This window comes from Chiloscyllium plagiosum, chromosome 25 (genome assembly GCF_004010195.1).
Source record: "Chiloscyllium plagiosum isolate BGI_BamShark_2017 chromosome 25, ASM401019v2, whole genome shotgun sequence".
In the NCBI taxonomy this organism is placed as follows: Eukaryota; Metazoa; Chordata; class Chondrichthyes; order Orectolobiformes; family Hemiscylliidae; genus Chiloscyllium; species Chiloscyllium plagiosum.
The window spans coordinates 10,684,542-10,705,271 of NC_057734.1; the positions used below are offsets into that span (position 1 = coordinate 10,684,542).

At 45.2% G+C, this 20,730-nt stretch overlaps 1 protein-coding gene across 1 annotated transcript in view; it reads right to left on the reverse strand.

Moving 5' to 3' along the window:
* Positions 1–12,055, reverse strand: part of LOC122562554 (beta-crystallin B1-like) — a 16,292-nt gene extending 4,237 nt beyond the window's left edge. Inside the window, exons 1-5 of the mRNA XM_043715480.1 lie at positions 11,965–12,055; positions 11,127–11,329; positions 5,712–5,830; positions 3,824–3,956; positions 2,472–2,614 (exon numbers count right to left, since the gene is read on the reverse strand). Coding sequence (XP_043571415.1) covers positions 2,472–2,614; positions 3,824–3,956; positions 5,712–5,830; positions 11,127–11,243 — 512 coding nt within the window. The 5' untranslated portion in view covers positions 11,244–11,329; positions 11,965–12,055. The remainder of the gene's footprint in view (positions 1–2,471; positions 2,615–3,823; positions 3,957–5,711; positions 5,831–11,126; positions 11,330–11,964) is intronic.
* Positions 12,056–20,730: the final 8,675 nt, after the last annotated feature.

Genomic DNA, 20,730 nt, shown 5'->3' on the forward strand with positions numbered 1-20,730 from the left:
ATGGTTTGGTGGTGGGAGGTGGGGTCATGGTCAAGGGGGCAGTAGGAGGAGGTGTCCGCGAGCTGGCAATTAGCCTCAGCGGTGTAAAGGTCGGTGTGCCAAACTACTACCGCGCCTCCCTTGTCTGCCGGTTTGATAGTGAGGTTGGGGTTGGAACGGAGGGAGTGGAGGGCTGCACGTTCCGAGGGTGAGAGGTTGGAGTGGGTGAGAGGGTGGAGAAGTTGAGGCAGTTAATGTCGCCGCGGCAGTTGGCTATGAAGAGATCAAGGGCAGGTAAGAGGCCAGCACGGGGTGTCCAGGTGGATGGGGTGTGTTGGAGGCGGGAGAAGGGGTCGTCAGAGGGTGGGCGAGAATCTTGGTTGAAGAAGCAGGCGCGGAGGCGAAGGCGGCGGAAGAAATGCTTGATGTCTCGCCGCGTGTTGAATTTGTTAATCCGAGAGCGTAGGGGAATGAAGGTGAGGCCTCTGCTGAGGACTCTGCTGATTTGATGACAGGTTCTCTAAAATTATAATAAACAAAGAGATAATTCTGCTGCACTGACACCATTTTGATGGAGCTCCCTCCCCTCTTTTCCATGCCATTTTGATTTGTTGGGTGTTGTCGCACTGCCCCTAGTGGGCACTGTTTGTAATTTGCTTTCTCGATTCATTATTTGGGGGATTTGGGCGGCAGGCTTTCCTTTGTAAAAATGAGCTGGGATCTTGGCCGTGGTGGGGAGTGGGGGAGTGGTCACTGCCTGCACCTCTCTCTCAGTTATATCTACTCCAGGTGCCCTTTGTATCCAAGGGGTATTTCCGAGGTTCTAAGACTGTTGGACAACAGGGGAGCAGGAACATACCTTTTCCTCCTTTAGTGACTTGTTGAACTTTTCCTTCATTTCAATTGTTGAAGGTCCAGAGTGCGCCATATTGTTTCCTTTTGACTATTTCGGGAAAGGTAAAAAATGGTGTTTGTGGATTTACAAAAAGAAAACCCCAGAAAATCTCTGCAAGTCTTTTGCTGTGTAATGCAACATACGGTCTATTAAATACCCCTGATCTTAGAAAGCTATAGCTGGTAAATAGAACTGTGCAGCCTCAGGCAAGGCTTCACTGCTCAGTCAGAAAGTTTCAGATGTAATTTCCAGTCTCCAATGATTGAGAGTAAGATCAAATTCAAGGGTGTATCCCAGTCAGAGAGACCACTAAACACTCATTGTTATCAAGACAGAAGTGGAACCTGGGTGAGGGAAGACAATCCCTAATAAACCCTGACTGTAAATTGCACTTGAATCCCAAGGTATGACAACTGGTTTAATAAAAACACAGAGATTGTTGGAGAAACTCAGCAGGTCTGGCAGGATCTGTGGAAAGAGGAACAGAGTTAATGTCTCGAGTTTGATATGACCCTTGTTCAGGGTGCTGGAAAACGATGCCTGAGATGTAGCCTCAAAATAGGGGATAATGGTAGGTGTGCACAGAGGAAAGTAAGTCAGCAATATTGACAGCAAATGTCACGCAAGAAGACACTGGTGGGGGAGCAGGGGATGGGGGAGGGCTGTTGCTAAAAAATGGTGTCAAAAGGTGTGGTGCTGGAAAAGCATAGCCTGTCAGGCAACATCCGAGGAGCAGGAGAGTCAACGTTTCGAGCATATGCGCAACATCAGGAATGTCTGATGATGAACTTCCTGAACGTCTACTCTCCTGCTCCTCGGATGCTGCCTGACCTGCTGTGCTTTTCCAGCACCACACTCTTCGACTCTGATCTCCAGCATCTGCCATCCTCACTTTCTCCTAGTTGGCTATAAAAATGGAGATCGGTGTTCATACTCTAAAGTTTGTGAACCCAGTTCTGTGCCTTGAAGGCTGTATGATGTCAAAACAGAAAACAAGCTGCTGTTCTACTTGGGTGGCTTCACGGAACACTGCAGCCAGTCCACGATAGAAATATGAGCAAGATAACATGAAGAAATGGCAAGAGACCAGGAGGCTTGGGACATTCTTACAGAAGAGAGGGGGCTTTCAACAACGTCATCCAGTCTGCATTTGTCTGTCCCACGTAGAGGAGACTGCACTGTGACAATTACTCCACTAGTTTATTTTAAATGTAATCATACCAGGGCTTCTTCTTCTCACCAAGAAACTCAGGCTCATGATCGTTGGCAACAAGAGCCACAAATCATCTTCACTCTGTTTGCAAAGTCTCTTCACGGGAAAGCCTCAGGGTGTAGTACAAAGATAAGTTGGAAGATTAGAGTGGTGCTGGAAATGCACAGCAGGTCAGGCAGCATTTGAGGAGCAGGAAAATCGACGTTTCCTGCTCCTCAGATGCTGCCTGACCTGCTGAGCTTTTCCAGCACCACTCTAATTCTGACTCTGATCTCCAGCATCTGCAATCCTCACTTTTGCCACAAAGATAAGCTGCCTATCTTCTGCATGGTGGGTGCACTTGTTGAACGAATTGCTCATGGGGTTTGTGGTGGAGATACTCACGTGCCGCTGGGAACTCTCACACTGCCCACACGGTCACAGAAACCATACGCCCACAGGCTTGGGATGTCATCCTCAGTGATCTCCATCTTATTTCCTTGGAATTCCGCTAATTCAAACAGGCAGATTTTGTGCTCCTGGTTATCCTGAGAGCAATGAAAGAAATTGCAAGCATTTTAGTTTTCATTTTGCAATGACCTTCCTTTCCCATTATGGGATAGTTCGTTACACGTTGTGTTACATAACAGTAATTTCACTTCTGAGGGTTTTATATTATTAATCTGCGATAGAATGATCAAGGTCCAAAGTGTAGGACATGACCAATATTGGAAAGAGCAGGGAATTTGAGATGGTCATTATGTTAACAGCAGTTTTAATATTATCCCTTTGTATTTCTAGTTTATATTGAGAAGGATTTTAATGTTATCTAATACCTTATTTCTTTATTTTTCTACTTATTCTATGAAGGTAATGCTTAACTTTTTAAACTTTGTTTCGTTTATTCCTTTGCACCTAAGTATTTTATATCTAAGATGGCACCATGTGGTGACATTATACACTTTTCACCGTACTCCTGTACTTGAGAACACATGACAATAAAATCTAAATCTAAATCTAAATCGAGATTGTGTCACAAAAGGGGAAGCTGGGAAGTGAGGCATGCCAAAATCTTCAATAATATGAGACATTGCACTGACTCTTGATTTCAAGGGCAATGTGGATGCAAGGATGCAAAGTAAAGGCTTGCGTTATTGTTGGAGCTGCATGTATCCAGGCAATATTCCATCACACTCCTCAGTTGTGCCTTGCAGATGGTGGACGGGCTTTAGAGAATCAGGAGTTGACTTAACTTGCCCCAGTGTTCCTAACCTCTGACCTGCTCCTGTGAATAAAGGATTTATACAATGCTCCAATTCAGTTTCTAGTATATGGTAACCCCCTGAATGTTGATAGTGGGGGATTCAGATGGTAATTAAATTGAAAGTGATGGAACATCGTGGAGAGTTAACAAAAGTGAAATGCTGCTGATGTTGGAAATCTGAAGCAAGCACAGGGAGTGCTGGAGAGACTCAGCAGACTTGGCAGCACACATGTGGAGAGAGAAACAGTTAGCGTTTCATCTCTGGTATGAATCCTCTTCTTGGCTTCCAAAAAGGAGTGATCCCAGACTCGAAACGTGTTTTTCTCTCTCCAAAGATGTTGCCAGACCTGCTGAGCTTCTCCAGCACTCCCGGTGCTTGATGGCGAGTGAATAAGAGGTGATGAAGTGAAAATGTATTTTACGTTTGATTGATGAGGTTGCTCTGGTATAACTTAAGTCACCAATTATTTAACAGCTCCGCTCAGTAAGTTACCATGCAGATTGGTCGGAAGGACATGAAGCGATCACTCCTGTAGCTGTTGGACCAGGAATCCCAGCGTGGATACTCTCCTTTCTCCAAGATGAACATCTCTCCACGGAAATTAGATTGCTCAAAGGCAACCCAGCTACAGGGACAGAACACAATTAACGTCAGCTCAAAGAGGGAAGGCTGGTATCTCTGAGAAGCAGCAGTTTGTTTATTGATAATATCGCCTGAAGACCTTTCCTAGCTGGCTTGTATCAAAGTAATAGATGATGGTAGCAGAGACACAACGGGCTGGAGTTACCCTGTGGTCTTCTGGAGTCCCTTCATCGGGGAGCTCTGCACCAGTAGGGGTGCAATCCTGACTGTGATTTTGTGCCAGGGCTGCCAATTCATGGTCAGAAGTCTGACCTCCATTCAAGTAAGGAGAGCAGATGGGATTTTGAAGATGCACAGTGAGTCAGCAGAGGGTAAGTGAGGGGACATTTTTTTTTTGAAATGGCTCTTCTAAACAGGCTACCAACTGAGCTGGGGTATGATTGTTGGGTGTGTGTGTGTGTGTGTGTGTGTGTGTGTGTTTAGGCCAATGTTTGTTTTGGGGCAAGGTTCGGAGTTCTCTAGAGAGCAGCCCCAACTCCTGCCAACCACAAGTAGATAAGGAGGGACACAGGGCTTTCCGCCTACTCTGCCACCTAGAGGCCATCTCCGGTTAAGCTGCTGGCCTGCGGGATTGGATCATTGGCCTGGGATCCTGTGGATAGTTTAATGGATGATCCATTGTGTTCAGGTCGGGTAGGTCTGTCATGCCTCCCCCCTCCTCGTCCCCTCCAATCCTGGCTCGAGAAAGTTGTCCCTGTTCAGGATGGAGCCAATGAGTTGCCCATGCACAGGCTGTTGATGTTACATCTTCAACCTCCCCCAGCTTCAATCAATCGGCTACATTTTCCCATGTTTCCCATCCTGTATTGGTGAGGATACACAGAATCAAAGAGAGGAGAAGGAGGCCAGCCAGCCCCATTGAGTCTTAGGTGGCTCCTTCGAAATTGCAACCCAGTTAGGCCCAGCCAGCTCTCTTCCCCATCTCCCTGCATGCCCCAGGAAACACAGACTGCAATCTTGAGGGAACAAATGGGTGATGACCCCGAGCCTCTGTGAATTACACATCACCAAGACATTAAGAAATATCTGTCAGCGAAGTATCTGGTTTCTACTGACACCCGGCATTGACCAGGATTAAGGGATTGAATGTCAATCCACACTGAGGAACTGTATATTGAAGCTGCAAAGTGAAATTCCATTGCACTCAATTAAGTTATGAGGAGAGATGAGAGCGGCCTGTTTTGTCTAGAATCTGGAAGGTTAAGGGGTGGTCTGAGCAAAATCTTCAAGATGTTAACCAGAAAAGACAGTGTAAATAAAGGTAAACTATTTCCACTGGTTGGGGATTGGCAAACTAGGGAGCACAGTCTGATAATTAGGGCCAGACTGTTCAGGAGAGATGTTAGAAAGCACTTCTACACACATGGGAGAGGTTTGGAACTCTCTTCCACAAATGACAGTGGATGCTGGATTAATTTTAAATCTGAGATTGATAATTATTTGTTAAGCAAAGGAATTAAGAGAAATGGGGCACAGGCAGGTGTATGGAGTTAGGCCACAGATCAGTCACAATCTCATTTAGTGGTGGAACAGGCTTGAGGGGCTGAATAGCCTACTCCTATCCCTATTTCATGCTTTCGCTAACCTGGATTTTAATAAGAGTCCAGTGGTATCCTGGGCCTGTCAGTAGGAGTTGGCTCAAACACCTCTCAAGGACACACTGTCTGGTCATAAGTGGATTCCTGTCTCCTTTGCTCACTGCCCTAACAGCATCTGAGTTCAGTCGAGGGTAACTTACGGTCCACACTCCACACGGACACTGCCGACTCGATCGAAGTTGCGATCGCACAGGTTCATGCACTCAGTGGAAAATTCCATGAATCTGCCCTGGAAATTCTCCTGCTCATAGATGTAGATCTGCAGCAAAGGAAGAAAAGCAGCCAGGCAACAAGAACCAAATTAATCCATATTTCTCAGACCGACCTTGATCTTTTCATTAGTGTTTCTTGAGGCCTCTGTCTTTTCAAATAGCCTGGGGGAGGTTTTTGGGATGAAGCTACTGGCAGAGAACTTTTCTTTTATTTCATAGAATCCCTATCGTGTGGAAAACAGGCCATTCAGCCCAACAAGTCCACACTAACCCTCCAAAGAGTATCCCATCCAGACCCATTTCCCTACCCTATTATTTTATATTACACCTGACTAACGCACCTAACCTACACATCCATGAACACTATGGGCAATTTAGCACAGCCAATCCACCTAACCCACACATCTTGGGACTGTGGGAGCACCCAGTGGAAACTCACACAGACACAAGGAGAATGTGCAAACTCTATGCAGACAGTCACCTGAGGGTGGAATCAAACCTGGCTCCCTGGTGCTGTGAGGCAGCAGTACTAACCACTGAGCCACTGTACCCCCTATGATACATATAGTTTTCCAGTACTAACATGGGTATCTCACATACAGCAATGTGCTGGAGAATGACCATCTAATTTTGTTAATGACGGAGTGAGTTTTGCTATAAACGATGCTGCACATGAGCTGGGGAATCAATGCTTGCTGCTGACACAGGGTAGGTGGTGGCGGGGGGACAGATTTTCATGTGAAGATAAAGACAGTTCTGAAATCAGAGCATTTGGGCTGGTCTGTCAGTCTTCCTTCATTTCCATGGTTCATGGGAATTGTTAAAGAGAGGGCAGGGGTGAGCCGAGAGCCCACGCGTCTCCAAATGACCTTCTATTTAGCTCGTTGGAGAGCTTGTTAACAGGCCAGAGAAGAACAGAATCAAATGCTCAATGTTCACAACAGGAAGAGGGCACATGAGTGTGGAACTGTCTGCACAACACAGTCATTATTCATTATAGTGGCTGCAGTAATCATCCAGTGGAAAAAACACAGAAAAGGTTTATAGCACAGAAAGCAGCTCTTCAGCCCATCAAGCTTGCACTCAAAAACAAGCAGCCAACTATTCTAATCGAATAGTCAAATGGCAGTGCTGATGGAATGGCACAAGTGGCCATCACTTGAGCAGAATGGCTTGATAGTTCAAGCAGGAAGCTCTCGGATACTTGTAGAAATGTATCCAATAGGAACCGGGAGTAGGCCATTTGGCCCACTGAGCCAGATCTGCCTTTCAACCCGATGGAGTGGCTGATGTCATGTGGATTTCTAGTGGACCTGACGCTGCCAAACCTCTCCTTTCCTGCCTGCCACCATTGCCCCCTGGCTTGCTGTGTTCTTCTGGCCTCCTACTTGTCTACCTTGGATTCCAGCATCTGCAGTTTTTTTGTCTCTAACCATTGCCCCTGGGCAAGGGCTGGCTCAAACATGGCTGCCTTTTGCTTTTGGAGAATCACCCTCCATCATGAGGGCTATATTGGGCACCAAACTCAACGCTGGGCCAATTTAGGAGAGGTGGAGGCCTAATAGTAATGCTATTGGACTCGCAATCCAAAGGCCCCAGGCTAACCTTCTGGGGGCACGGGTTTGAATCCCACCAGGGCAGAAGTTTAAAATTCAATATGAAAATCTGGAATAAAAAAAAGCCTAATGGCAGCCACAGACAAAAACAGAAGTTGCTGGAAAAGCTCAGCAGGTTTGGCAGGATCTGTGAAGAGAAATCAGAGTTAATGTTTCAGGTCCTGTGACCCTTTCTTGACTGCCGTAAGGAAAAAACTCATCTGGTTCCGTAATGTCTTTTAGGGAAGGAAATGTGCCTTCTTTACCTGGTCTGGCCTACATGTGACTCCAGACCCACAGCAATGTGACTGACTCTGAACTGCCCTCCAAAATGGCCGTTCCAAGCCACTTACATCAAGGGACAATTAGAAAGAAAAACCTTGATTATCCGAAGGCCACGAGCAAGGAATATTTTGTTTGGATAATCGAATGCCGGATAATATAGTTTAGCCAAACATCGGGACCTTGTGATCTCATTTGGAAAATCCGAAATTCAGTTAATCGAATGCTGGATAATCGAGGTTCCTCTGTAAATGCTAGTGCCCTCATGGAGGATTGAAGAGAAAATTAGGGCCTCTCCTTTTGAAAATTTCACGGTGTCACAGTGATACTGGCCTGCTGGGGGTTCGAGGCCTGGATGGGGTCGATTCAGGTGTAAGCCACAGTGTGAACATCCAACACCAGCTGCATCAAGTGAGAAAATGTTCTATTTTACAGAGCCAATGTCCCCCCACTTCATTGAGCACAGCATTCAGCTAAGATCTCTGCCAGCCTGGAAACCAACTGGGATTTCTTTAACACAAACAAGATCAGGGGATCCATCTGGGAAACACCATAAAAGGCTAAAGGTAATTCATAGTCATAGAGTCATACAACATGGAAACAGACCCTTCGGTCCAACCAGCCACGCTCCCAAATTAAACTAGCCCCACCTTCCTGTGTTTCGCCCACATTCCTCCAAACCTTTCCTATTCATGCATGTACCCAAAATGTCTTTTAAATGTTGTAACATACCCATATCCACCACTTCTTCTGGCAGTTCATTCCACACACTAACCACTCTCTTTATAAAAGAGTTGCCCTCAAAACATTTTTAAATCTTTTTCTTCTCACCTTAAAAATATGTCCCTTAGTTTTGAACTCACCTCTCCCCCCACCCCCACCCTATAGGGAAAAGACCTTTGCTATTCACCTTTTTTATGTAGGTGACATGGTGGCTCAGTGGTTAGCACTGCTGCTTCACAATGCCAGGGACCCAGGTTTGATTCATCTTGGGTGACTCTCTGTGTGGAGTTTACACACTCTCCCCATGTCTGTGTGGATTTCATCCAGGTGCTCATAGTGACCAGCAATGTGCTGGCTAGGTGGGTTTGCCATGGGAAATGCAGGGTTACCGGGATTGGTCTTTGGACTCAAGTGGCCTGCTTCCACAATGTAGGGATTCTATGCCTGTCATGATTTTATATATCTCTATAAGGTCACCCCTCAACCTCCTACACTCCAATGAGAAAAGTCCCAGCTTATCCAGCCTCTCCTAACTCAAACCCTCCATCCTCAGCGACGTCCTGGTAAATCTTTTCTGAGGCCTCTCTAGCTGAATAATACCCTTCCTATAATAGGGCGGCCAGAATGGCACATAGTGTCCAGAAGAGGCCTCACCAATGTCTTGTACAACCTCAACATGACATCCCAACTCCTACACGCAGAAATCTGAGCAATGAAGAGCAAGAATGCTAAATGTCTTCTTAACCATCCTGGCTAAATGTGACACAAATTTCAAAGGAATATGTACCTGAACTCTACCTCTCTCTGTTCTTGAACATAACCCAGAGGGCTACCATTAAATCCTCTACTTGTTTGTTTTACCAAAATGCAATGTGTTATATTTATCTAAATTAAGCTCCATCGGTCATTCCTCAGCCCACTGACCAAATTTGATCCAGCACGAATCCCTGTGGAGCACCACTGGTCACAGGCCTCCAATCTGAAAAACAACCCTGCATAACCACCCTGTGTCTCCCACCATCAAACCAATTTTGTATCCAATTGGCAAGCTCACCATGAATCCCATGTAATCTAACCTTACTAATTATTGTCTTTACATTTAGAATAACCTCCATTGTGTTGAATGGCACTACCATGGTGCCAAACCTCGAATATATCAAGCAACTCTAGTCTGGGGATCCAGTGGGCCATTAGCAGCAGCAGAGTTATACTCCAGCACAATCTGTAACCTCATGGCCCGGCATATTCCCCACTCAACCATTACCATCAAGGCAGGGGATCAACCCTGGTTCAATGGAGAGTGTAGGAGGGCATGCCAAGAGCAGCCCTACCTTGCTCCCAGATTTCCAACAAGGTGACTGTAAGAAATGGGGAGAACAACTTGACATTTTAGGGCCATTTGATGAAGTTTATAAACCCTAACAAAAGAGGATACACAATATTCCACATCATATTGTTTTGTTTGCAAGAATTTCACTGACTAGCACACCGACAAAGGACCAGGGCTCCGAAAGCTAGTGCATAAACCCATTGGACTCTAACCTGGTGTTGTGTGATTTTTAACTTTGTCCACCTCAGTCCGACACCAGCTCCTCCACATCAAGGATATTCTAGTGAATTGTAATGTTATAAGGTAGAGAGCATCGTTCAAAGCCAGGTCACACTTCCAAGCTTCACTGTACAATGAAGCTGCGATGTAGACAATTTGTTACTGTTAGTGATTTCTTTGTATAATTGTATCTGTGCGAAGCATCATAGAATCCCTACAGTGTGGAAGCAGGCCATTGGCCCATTGAGTCCACAACAACCTTCTGAAGAGCATCCCACCCATACCTGCCCCTGCCCCCTACCCTATCCCTGTAACCCTGAATTTCCCATGTCTAATCCACCTAACCTACACATCCCTGGACACTAACCTGCACAGACTTGGACTGTGGGAAGAAATTGGAGCACCCAGAGGAAACCCACACACTCACAGGGAGGCTGTGCAAACTCCACACAAACAGTCATCCGAGAGTGGAATTGAACCCGGGTTCCTAACGCAGTAAGGCAGTAGTGCTAATCATTGAGCCACAGCACTCAGTATGCTTCCCATCTGTGCTTTTCCCTCTTTCCAGAAGGATATCAGGCCAGATTCCAAAGTGATGCTCACAGCTGAGGCATTCCAAATATGCTCAGCCCCAATAATGACAAAGCTAATGTTTCACATTTCCAACCTCAGTCTATTAGTCGCCATGATGAGGAGGGTTCCTTTATGGTTAAGACCAGCCTCAACAACTCAGAAGTTCCAAGGAGAGGGAACCAAAGAGGAACTAATGAGGAAATTTGGTAGGTTTTTCTGCAGAAAACTTTGGATAACTTGGATGTGCTTTAATTGAACATTTTTAAAGAGTTTCTGACTGTCGGTTGTTAAACACTGAGAAAGGATGTAAATACCAGGAGGCATGGCTAAAATGGTAACGCTAACAGGACTGTAAAAAGAGATTTATGCAGACTTTCATTTAGCTGTAGGGTAATGCACTAGTGAAGCACATTAATACGGAAATCAATTTAAATTATTCAGTAGATAATTATATCTATGAATGGTGACCAAATGTAATTCAGGGAGATGGTAACAAGAAATTAAATTGGATTAAAAAGGAATAAATGTTGTTGAGCCCAGTGAGGTTATCTTTCTTTCAGTTCCTAAAGGCTATTGTATTTGATCAGGTTGGGGATTTAAGCCACTAAATGCTGCACTTACCTTGAAGTTGCCCGCTGCAGGTTCCCTGGTCTTCAAGCTCTTGGAACCTGGAGCAGGAGCCGTACCAGTGGGTGGAGTGCCCTTTTCCTGAGTGGTGCTTTTCGTAGTCTGAGACATTCTGACTGGTCAGGTCCGATATGGAGTTGATAATAAGAGTGGGAAACGATGCCCGTTCCAAATCCCAACACAGCAAAAGGCACAAGCTGAATTAAAATAACGAGTAAATACCCTCACATCTGAAACAGGTGACACATCAATTCACAGAATAAATTACTTCAAACTGAACTGAGTGAATTTGGAAACTCCATTCCTAATCAGCAAAATAGTTGTCCAATTTATCATCAGAAAAGCAAGCCCTTGGATGGACATATTCCATTTTGTATTTATCAGCAACATTCCGCTCAAACTATGTGTAGTTAAACACATCTCACACTTTCCCTGTTTTCTGTGTTCGCGCCTTCTCAGCTCTCTGTCCTGCAATCAGCATTTCACAACATGTTCACTCACAATGCATTACATCTGAATATGCAAAAATGTAACTGTGTTTTGTATCTCTCCCAAGCCTTTGCTCTACTAAATCCAAAGTGAATGTAATCAAAACCTATGCAATTCATCTCATCTTCCTCAGCCTTGAATTGTCCTGAAGAATTTGTTCATCACTAGACTTCTCAAAATTAAACACCATTGATCAAACTTTTTTTTAATATCTGGTCTACATTTCTCCTAATTGACCTATCCCTTCAGGCTTCCTCCATCAATGATGTTCCTTCTGCTCTGCTTTTCCTCCTACATTCTTTATCTCTGACCCTCCCTTTCTCGCTTTCTGTCTCTCTCTTACCTGTGGATCTGGTGCTCACTGCCAGAACGTGATGTCTAACTGATACTCAGGGCTGAATTTATACGCTGGCAAGTACAGCTCTCAAATGAACCCAGACAACAGATTTGACAGCTCATCAGAGTTTGCTACCCAAACTTAGTGGTCATCACATATTCCAGCAAATTGTTTTCCCAGGCATTCAGGTGGAATAAGCCTAATTCACTATGAGCTGAAGCAAGCACTTTGCCCTGTTCAAAAGTGATTTACATGATCCCTGACACCACACAAAATATGAAAATGACTGACAAATGAATTTTGTTCATCACATAACAATGCTGGTGACTGGAAGCAACACACACTGACATATATCAGTCTCCAAACTATACGGTGTCAGACATGTCTCTGTGGGCAATGCTCTCACCTAGGCCCCAGATAGTTGTGGATTGAAATCTCACTCCAGAGACATCACTCCAGAATATAATGTGTCACTTCAGTGCACTGCTGAAGGAGTGCTGCACTGTCAGCGACAGCATCTATCAGATCTGATTTTTAACTAAGATCAGGGTTACCCTCACTATTGGACATAAAAAAAATCTCATAGCTCCATGAAGAACAGCAATAGAATCTTAATCTCATCCAGTACAGAAGTGGTTCTTCGGCCCATCGAGTCTGTAGCAACAGAAACTATTCCGGATTTACACTAGTCCCATTTTCCATCAATTGGTCCATTACCTTGAAGGTTATGATGTTTCAAGTGCTCATCCATGTACATTTTGGAGATTTCCTGCCCCAACTACACACTCAAGCAATAATTCCAGACCCCGACCACCCTCTGGGTGCAAGTGTTTTCCTCAAATCCCTTCAAAACCTCCTGCTTTTCACTTGAAAGTTATATCTCCTTGTTATTGACCCTTCAGCTTGGGGGAATATTTATTATCCGGTCAACATCTCCAAAATAGATAACCTGGTCATTATTGCATGAATATTAATGTCAATTTGAGCTTACAACAGGCAAATTGGCTGCCATGTTTCCAATAGCACAATGGTGACCACACTCCAGGAGTTGTTAATTATCTGCAAATTATTTTAGGATCTCCTGAGATTGTGAAAAAGCTGTATGAGTGCAAGTCTTTCTTTTCGATATGAAAGTATTTCTAAAATTTGGAAATATCTTGCAGGGCAGAGACACTGCTTGGGTCATCATCACAGCGCAATGTATTGTGACTAGAACGAAGTCAGCCAGGTGGACCTCAAAGAATATGAGTTCCCTGATTGGGGCTGTTAACCAGGTCTAATCAGGGAGGCCTGGTTGACAAATAGGAACAGGAGTGTCAAGGGCACTGCTCACCCCAGGAGCTGGCTCTGAGCTAGCTGGGTCAGTGTCACATACCCTGCACGTGTAAATTAAGGAGGACTTGTTGGTGGGATATCGGCTTTCGGGGAGACATGAGAGAAAAATATACCCCTGAAGAGATTGGATCACAACAGTCATCTTTGCGTTAGGGTAGGAATTTCTGGCATTACGCTGCCATTGAGGACTGGGCCCAGTATGTATAAAAACATGCATTAACTTTTCCAGCCAAATGACATTGGGGCAGATAAAAAGCAATGAGTAATTCTCCTGACCACTTGGGGACCTACAGCTTTTCGGTTACCAGGAGCTTAAGATTAGATTAGATTACATTACAGTGTGGAAACAGGCCCTTCAGCCCAACAAGTCCACACCGACCCACCGAAGCGCAACCCACCCATACCCCTATATTTACCCATTACCTAACACTACGGGCAATTTAACATGGTCAATTCACCTGAGCTGCACATCTTTGGATTGTGGGAGGAAACCGGAGCACCCGGAGGAAACCCACGCAGACACGGGGAGAATGTGCAAACTCCACACAGTCGCCTGAGGCGGGAATTGAACCCGAGTCTCAGGCGCTGTGAGGCAGCAGTGCCAATCACTGTGCCACCGTGCCGCCCACTTAACTTTCCTTGAGGCAACAGGTTCTAAAACCTTTCAAGAATGGACAGATATAGCTAAGGAATACCATGACCCCAAGCCTCCTCTAGTTCTGAGACACCAGTTTGAGAACCAAAGGAATCCATATCAGGATTTTTGGCAAGGTTGAGATGACTGGCACAGGAATGTAATTTTGGTTTAACCCCAAGAGAGATGCTGAGAGACCATTTGGTATGTGGGATTAATGATGTATCCCTGCAAAAGCACCGGCTATCTGAAGCCCAGTTGGACTTCAAAGAGGCACTACAACTGGCTTTGACATTAGAAAATGCAGCAAGTGGAGCTTAGGAGTTGCAGAGTATTCCAACAGAAGTGGACCACCCTCACCAGGCCATGTGAGCTGAGGGACCACCACTTGAGTGAAAGCAATTGCATTGTCTCACTCAGGACATATCCTGAACAGAGGGACTCTGGGTCAGCCCACGGCAAAACGCCATATCAAAGCCTCAGCCAAATGGCTAAAATCTTCTCAAGGATCTGAGCTGGCGAACTATTGTAGTTGCTGCCATTTTGCAGACTCAAGACAGCAAAAAGAGTGCCACTAGGCCTGAACTGAGTAAGAGAATTCATAAGCCATTTTCCAGGAGAGTGCACACACTGGAAATTCCACTTACAGCTCGTTCAGAATGGTTACATTGCTTAGCAGCATCTAGATCATAACCAATCACAATAAATATCTGGTTAAATGGTCACCCAGTTCAAAGGAAGGTCAATACCAGCATGGCTGTATCCAGTCTTTATCAAAGCACGCCCTGGACTTCAACCTTTAAATTTGTTTCAGACCTTGGCCAGGTTGAGAATCTATACCTAATGATTAAGGGTACACCTTCGGTTCTGGTCTCTTACAAGAAGCAGCTGGTTTAGTTACCACTGATTGTAATGAAAGGCTTGGGCCCAAGCTTAACGGAGTGAACTAGGTTGAGAAAGGTTCACCTTGATTGGCTCAACATTTTTCGATTAGAAACTAGCAACCTGAGTGAAGTCCTAATTAAATACTCAGACGTTTTTTCAGGAAGGTCTAGGGAATATCGAGGGAGCCAAGGCTACCTTGCATGTTGACCAAGAAGCCATCCCATGATTCTGCAAGGCCCCTCCCAGCGCCATTTGCCTTTTGTGCATAAGTAGAGGCAGAAATCAGGAGGCTGGAAAGGGAAGGAATCATCAAACCGGTCCAGTTTGCAGAATGGGCAGCACGAGTCGTACTGAGTGTGAAGCCCAATGGGTTTGTTCATCTTTGTGGGGGTTTCAAACATACGGTGAACTACTTCCTACACCTGGTTAAATATCCAATCCCTCACGGAGCTGGCAGAGTAGCCATCCTTCACGAAGCTGGAAATGAGCCATGCTTACCTGCAACTGCAATTAGATGAGGGTTTCCAGAATACGCTACAATTAATACCCGTAAGGGTTTGGACCAATAGCCGAACTGCTTTTTGCGTTATTGTCAGCCTGTGCCATTTTCCGGTGGACGCTGGAGAACATGTTATAAGGTCTACCCCAGGTCACCATTTATCTGGATGACGTGCTAATAACCGGGAAGAACAATAAAGAGCATTTAGAGAACTCAGACATAGTACTTAATGTTTCTCCAAGGTGGGTGTACACCTCCAAAGGGAAAAATGTGTTTCAGGCACTCCAAGTGACGTACTCATGCTGCAGAGTCAACATGATAGAGTTACACCCATTGGGAGATGAAGTGAGAGCAATCAAAGGTGCCCCGGCCTGACACCAGAACATAGGTCTTTCTTTAGGTTGGTGAATTATTATGGAAATTAATGTGTAAACTGGCCTCCACCCTTGCACTCTTACATCTGCTGTTGAAAAAGGGTGAGCCTTGGAAATGGTCTCATAGCCAAGACGTAGCCTTTAGGGAAGTGAAGAAGCAGCTGTTGTCATTGAAGGTGTCGGCACTCTATGTTCCGAAGGGAGAGGTGGTGATGACATGCGTATGGTATCAGGGTAGTGTTGGCTCATCAATGGTCCAGTGAGGAGGAACGCCCAATAGCATATGCTTCCTGGACTTTGGCTAATACTGAACAAAAATATACCATGATAGAAAAGGAAGATTTGGCAGTCATCTTTGGTGTGAGAAAGTTCTGCCAATATCTTTATAGATGCAAATTTGTAATTGTAATAGACCACAAAGCCATGCTTGGGCTATTTAACGAGGACATGTTGTCCATAGCTTCAGGTCAAATTCAGCGAAGGGCCCTTATTCTGAGTGCGTACATGTCAGAACACCATCCACGAGACCAAGTGGCAAATACGGATGCCTTGAGCTGTCTCCCACTGGCGGACACTGGTACCACCACAGAAACAGTTCATTCTGGTTTCAAACTTCCTGGACACCCTTTCCGTCACTACTAACTATATCAGACTCTGGACTCAAATAGATCCCGTCCTGGCAAAACTAAAACATCTGGCTGTGATGGGGGAAACAAAAGGGCCATCGCAACCAGAACTGAAACCTTTTTGGACCTGGTGAGACTAGGTCACCTTAGAGGATGACATATTATTATGGGGAGCAAGACTGAATGTCCCTTGTAAAGGTCACTGCCAGATATTGGCTGAACTCCACCAGGGTCACCCAGGAGTTTCCAAAATGAAGATGTTGGTGAAATATTTTGTATGGTGGTCAGGATTGGATGTAGACATTGCTGCATTGGTTGGGCTGTGCCCAGAGTGCCAACAAGGACAAAACTTATCGCCAGCAGTTCCTTCACATTTATGGGAATAAGTGAGGGCTGCAGATGCTGGAGATCAGAGCTGAAAATGTGTTGCTGGACGTCGGGGGGGAAATTGCGGTCCTTGAAGAAGGAGGCCATCTGGGTTGTGCGTTTTTGGAACTGGTCCTCCTGGGAGCAGATGCGGCGGAGTCGAAGGAATTGGGAGAATGGGATGGCGTTTTTACAGGGGGCTGGATGGGAGGAGGTGTAGTCCAGGTAGCTGTGGGAGTCGGTCGGTTTGTAGTAGATGTCCGTGTTGATTCGGTCACTTCAGGTCAAATTCAGCGAAGGGCTCTTATTCTGAGTGCGTACATGTCAGAACACCATCCATGAGACCAAGTGGCAAATACGGATGCCTTGAGCTGCCTCCCACTGGCAGACACTGGTACCACCACAGAAACAGTTCATTCTGGTTTCAAACTTCCTGGACACCCTTTCCGTCACTACTAACTATATCAGACTCTGGACTCAAATAGATCCCGTCCTGGCAAAACTAAAACATCTGGCTGTGATGGGGGAAACAAAAGGGCCATCGCAACCAGAACTGAAACATTTTTGGACCTGGTGAGACTAGGTCACCTTAGAGGATGACATATTATTATGGGGAGCAAGACTGATTGTCCCTTGTAAAGGTCACTGCCAGATATTGGCTGAACTCCACCAGGGTCACCCAGGAGTTTCCAAAACAAAGATGTTGATGAGAGGTTATGCCTGGTCACCAGGATTGGATGCCGACATAGCTGCATCAGTGGGGCAGTGCCCAGGGAGGAAACAAAGTAAACGTTACTGATAACAGACTCCCCACATTTGTGGGAATAGCCGGATAAACCGTGGACTCAGTTATGCATTAACTGTGCCAGTCCTTTCATGGGCTCTATGTTCTTAGTTGTTGAGGGTGCCCATTGAAAATGGTTGGACAAGCATAGAGTTCATTCATCAAACACGGGGATGATGAGTGCAAGGCTGTGAGCATCTTTTCCAATACAAAGATTACTAGAGATATTGGTCACAGACAACAGGCCATCATTTATCAGCAGGGAATTCGAGTATTTCCAAAAGTCAACTGGCATTCAGCATACCATCCATCATCCAATTGTCGGGTGGAAAGAGCAGTCCAAACTTTGAAGGCAGGCTTAAAGAAACAGCCAAGGTTAGAGTGGTGCTGGAAAAGCACAGCAGGTGAGGCAGCATCCGAGGAGCAGGAAAATCGACATTTTGGGCAAAAGCCCATCATCAGGAATCCTGATGATCCATGATGAAGGGCTTTTGCCCGAAACGTCGATTTTCCTGCTCCTCAGATGCTGCCTCACCTGCTGTGCTTTTCCAGCACCACTCTAACCTTGATTCTAATCTCCAGCATCTGCAGTACCCACTTCTGCCTTAAAGAAACAACCTACAGCTTCAGTTGATATCAAACTGTCCAGTTTCCAGTTTGATTATTGATCACCCCTCATACAACTACAGAGATAGCATGAGCAGAGTTGCTAATGGTGAGAAGACTCTATACCAGGTTAGATTTGATTTTCCCAGAACTGGGGAGAGGAAGGGTGAAACAGCATCAGGAGCACCAATACCGGACACAAGAACGTGTTAAGCGAGGGAGGCAGTTTACTTCAGGGAATGAGGTTTGGTGCTGAAACCATGGAAATGGCCCTGCATGGGTAAGGTGCAAGATCAAAGTGAGGGCATGTCCCATGACATACAAAGTTCGGGTAGATAAGGCGGTCCTTAACGTGCGCGGACAGTATGAAAGCTGCACCCTCTCAAATGGGGCAGGAGCAAAACATACCCAGACCCTCTGAACATCCAGCAAGGCTGTCAGAAGCAACCTCTGAGGACGAGATAGACACAGTGGATGTCATAGCCTTGCCACAGTTCCTACCTGATTAAAGGGATGAATTTCTTCTGAGATACTCTGGGCAAAAGAGGTGGGCTATAGTCCGGTACAGGATCCAAGGCAGAGTCGTGGTGTGAAAACGCCCCAGGAGAAGCTACAGGAAAATGAACAGCTACATCTCCGGACTTAGAGGGGAGAAGAAATGTTGTGATTGGAACGAGGTCAGCCGGGTGGATCTCATAGAATGTGAGTTCCCTGATTGGGGCTGTTTACCTGGCCAATCGGAGACCCCTGGCTGACAGGTATAAACAGGAGTATCAGAGGTTCTGCTCACTCTGAGAGCTGGCTCTGAGGGGGCTGGATCAGTGTTATGTACTGTGCACTTGTAAATAAAGGGGTCTTGATGACATGATACCTGCATTTGTGGAGTTATTACACAAGGAAGATGCACAATACAAGGTTTGAATTTTAAAAGCCATTAGATTGAGACGAAAGGAAGAGTTGGGGAAAGAAAGGGAATCAATAGGTTAGAGTATTGAATTTGAGGGAATGACGTCTAATATAATTTAAATGCAAGGAGTGAAAGTGACATTAGGGCCAGAGAATTTATCATCGGGCACAATAACCACCAAAGTAAACTGTTTAGAATCACATTGAATATTTAGTCATTTATTTAAAACAAAAAGCTTGTTTTCTGATTTGATTTTCAGTTTTCACAGTCAAGAAGACATGATAGAAATTAAGGGGAAGGAAGGTCTGAATACAAGCTAATGTCATGAGGTATGTACAACATTGTATTTTGTTAGCATCGTACAACTCAAAACCTACTTCACATACTACACAATCATATCTTATAAGTTTCCTCTTTACCACCACAGTTGAGTTTGTTGAATTGTAGCTTGTAATATTGTAATGATCTTTGAAGGGAAATGTTGGACTGAATCTGTGAATGCTATTTTCACCACAGTGCAGCCTGTGTGCCATGCTCAGGAACACTCTTAAATATCTTAATGCTGGTTGTGAATGCTGGATGATCCTGATATACAACACCGAGTAGACGTTTGTCCTGACGATGGAGGAGGGAAATGTTAGTTAATGTCTAGAAAATGAAACCCATCTCACCATGGTACTTTCCATACCAGCTTGCTGTGAAGTGATTGGGAAAGGATGGGTTCAAGTTGGTATCAGCCTGGTTTCTGAGTCAAAACATTTGGGTTTGAATGTAGCGCATGAGCACAAACCCTAGGCTTGCTGTACTGTGGGAGAGCTGCATTGCCAGTGCTGGCTTCTTTTAGATGAGATATTAAACTACAGACATGTCTGCCTGGCTCTTGGTTGGATGTAAGAGGTTCCTTGACATTATTTCATAGAAAAGTGGAGGAACTCCCACCATTTTCCTCACCAATATTTGTCCCTGAGCCAACTCCCAAATAGAGAGGATTAGTTGTCACTGTGACTATATGTGGATACTTGCTGTGAGCAAATAGGGTCACTCATTTCTGACAATAGCTATACTTCATTAAAAAGTTAAGTGTCTGGAACAAATGGAAGTCACATCTACCTCTTAATGCCAACAGATTGCCAAATCATAGAATCCCTACAGTGTGGAAGGAAGTCATTTGGCTCATCAAGTCACACCAACCCCACTCAGATCCACCACCCAATCGGATAACCCTGAATTTCCTATAACTAAACCACCTAGCCTGCACATCCCTGGACAGTATGGGGAATTTAGCATGGCCAATCCAATTAACCTGCACATCTTTGAGGAGCAATCCCACACAGACACGGGGAAGAATGGAGTTTGCACAGTCACCCAAGGCTGGAATGGAACCTGGAGTCCCTCGTCCTTTGAAGCAGCAATGTTAACCACTGTGCACTGTGCCACCCAAATAATGATAATCTGAGAGTTAAATATATGTCTGGTACAGAGGCTTCTCCAGAGACATATGGCACTGCCCAGTGTAGGACTGAATTCCACAGCGTGGCCTGTTCTGCTCAACATAACCTGAGGTAGCTGATCCCAGCTTTAGGTGGTTCAGGGAGGAACTGGGATGAATTTTCAACTTGTCACCAAAGTCTCAGAGTTGGCGCTGCTGGCCAGCCATACACTGTGGAAATATTTCATCAGCATTGGTTTCAGATTTTACAATGGGCAGCTGACTAGAATGCCCACATGGCAAATTGGTAAACAGTCTCACTGTATT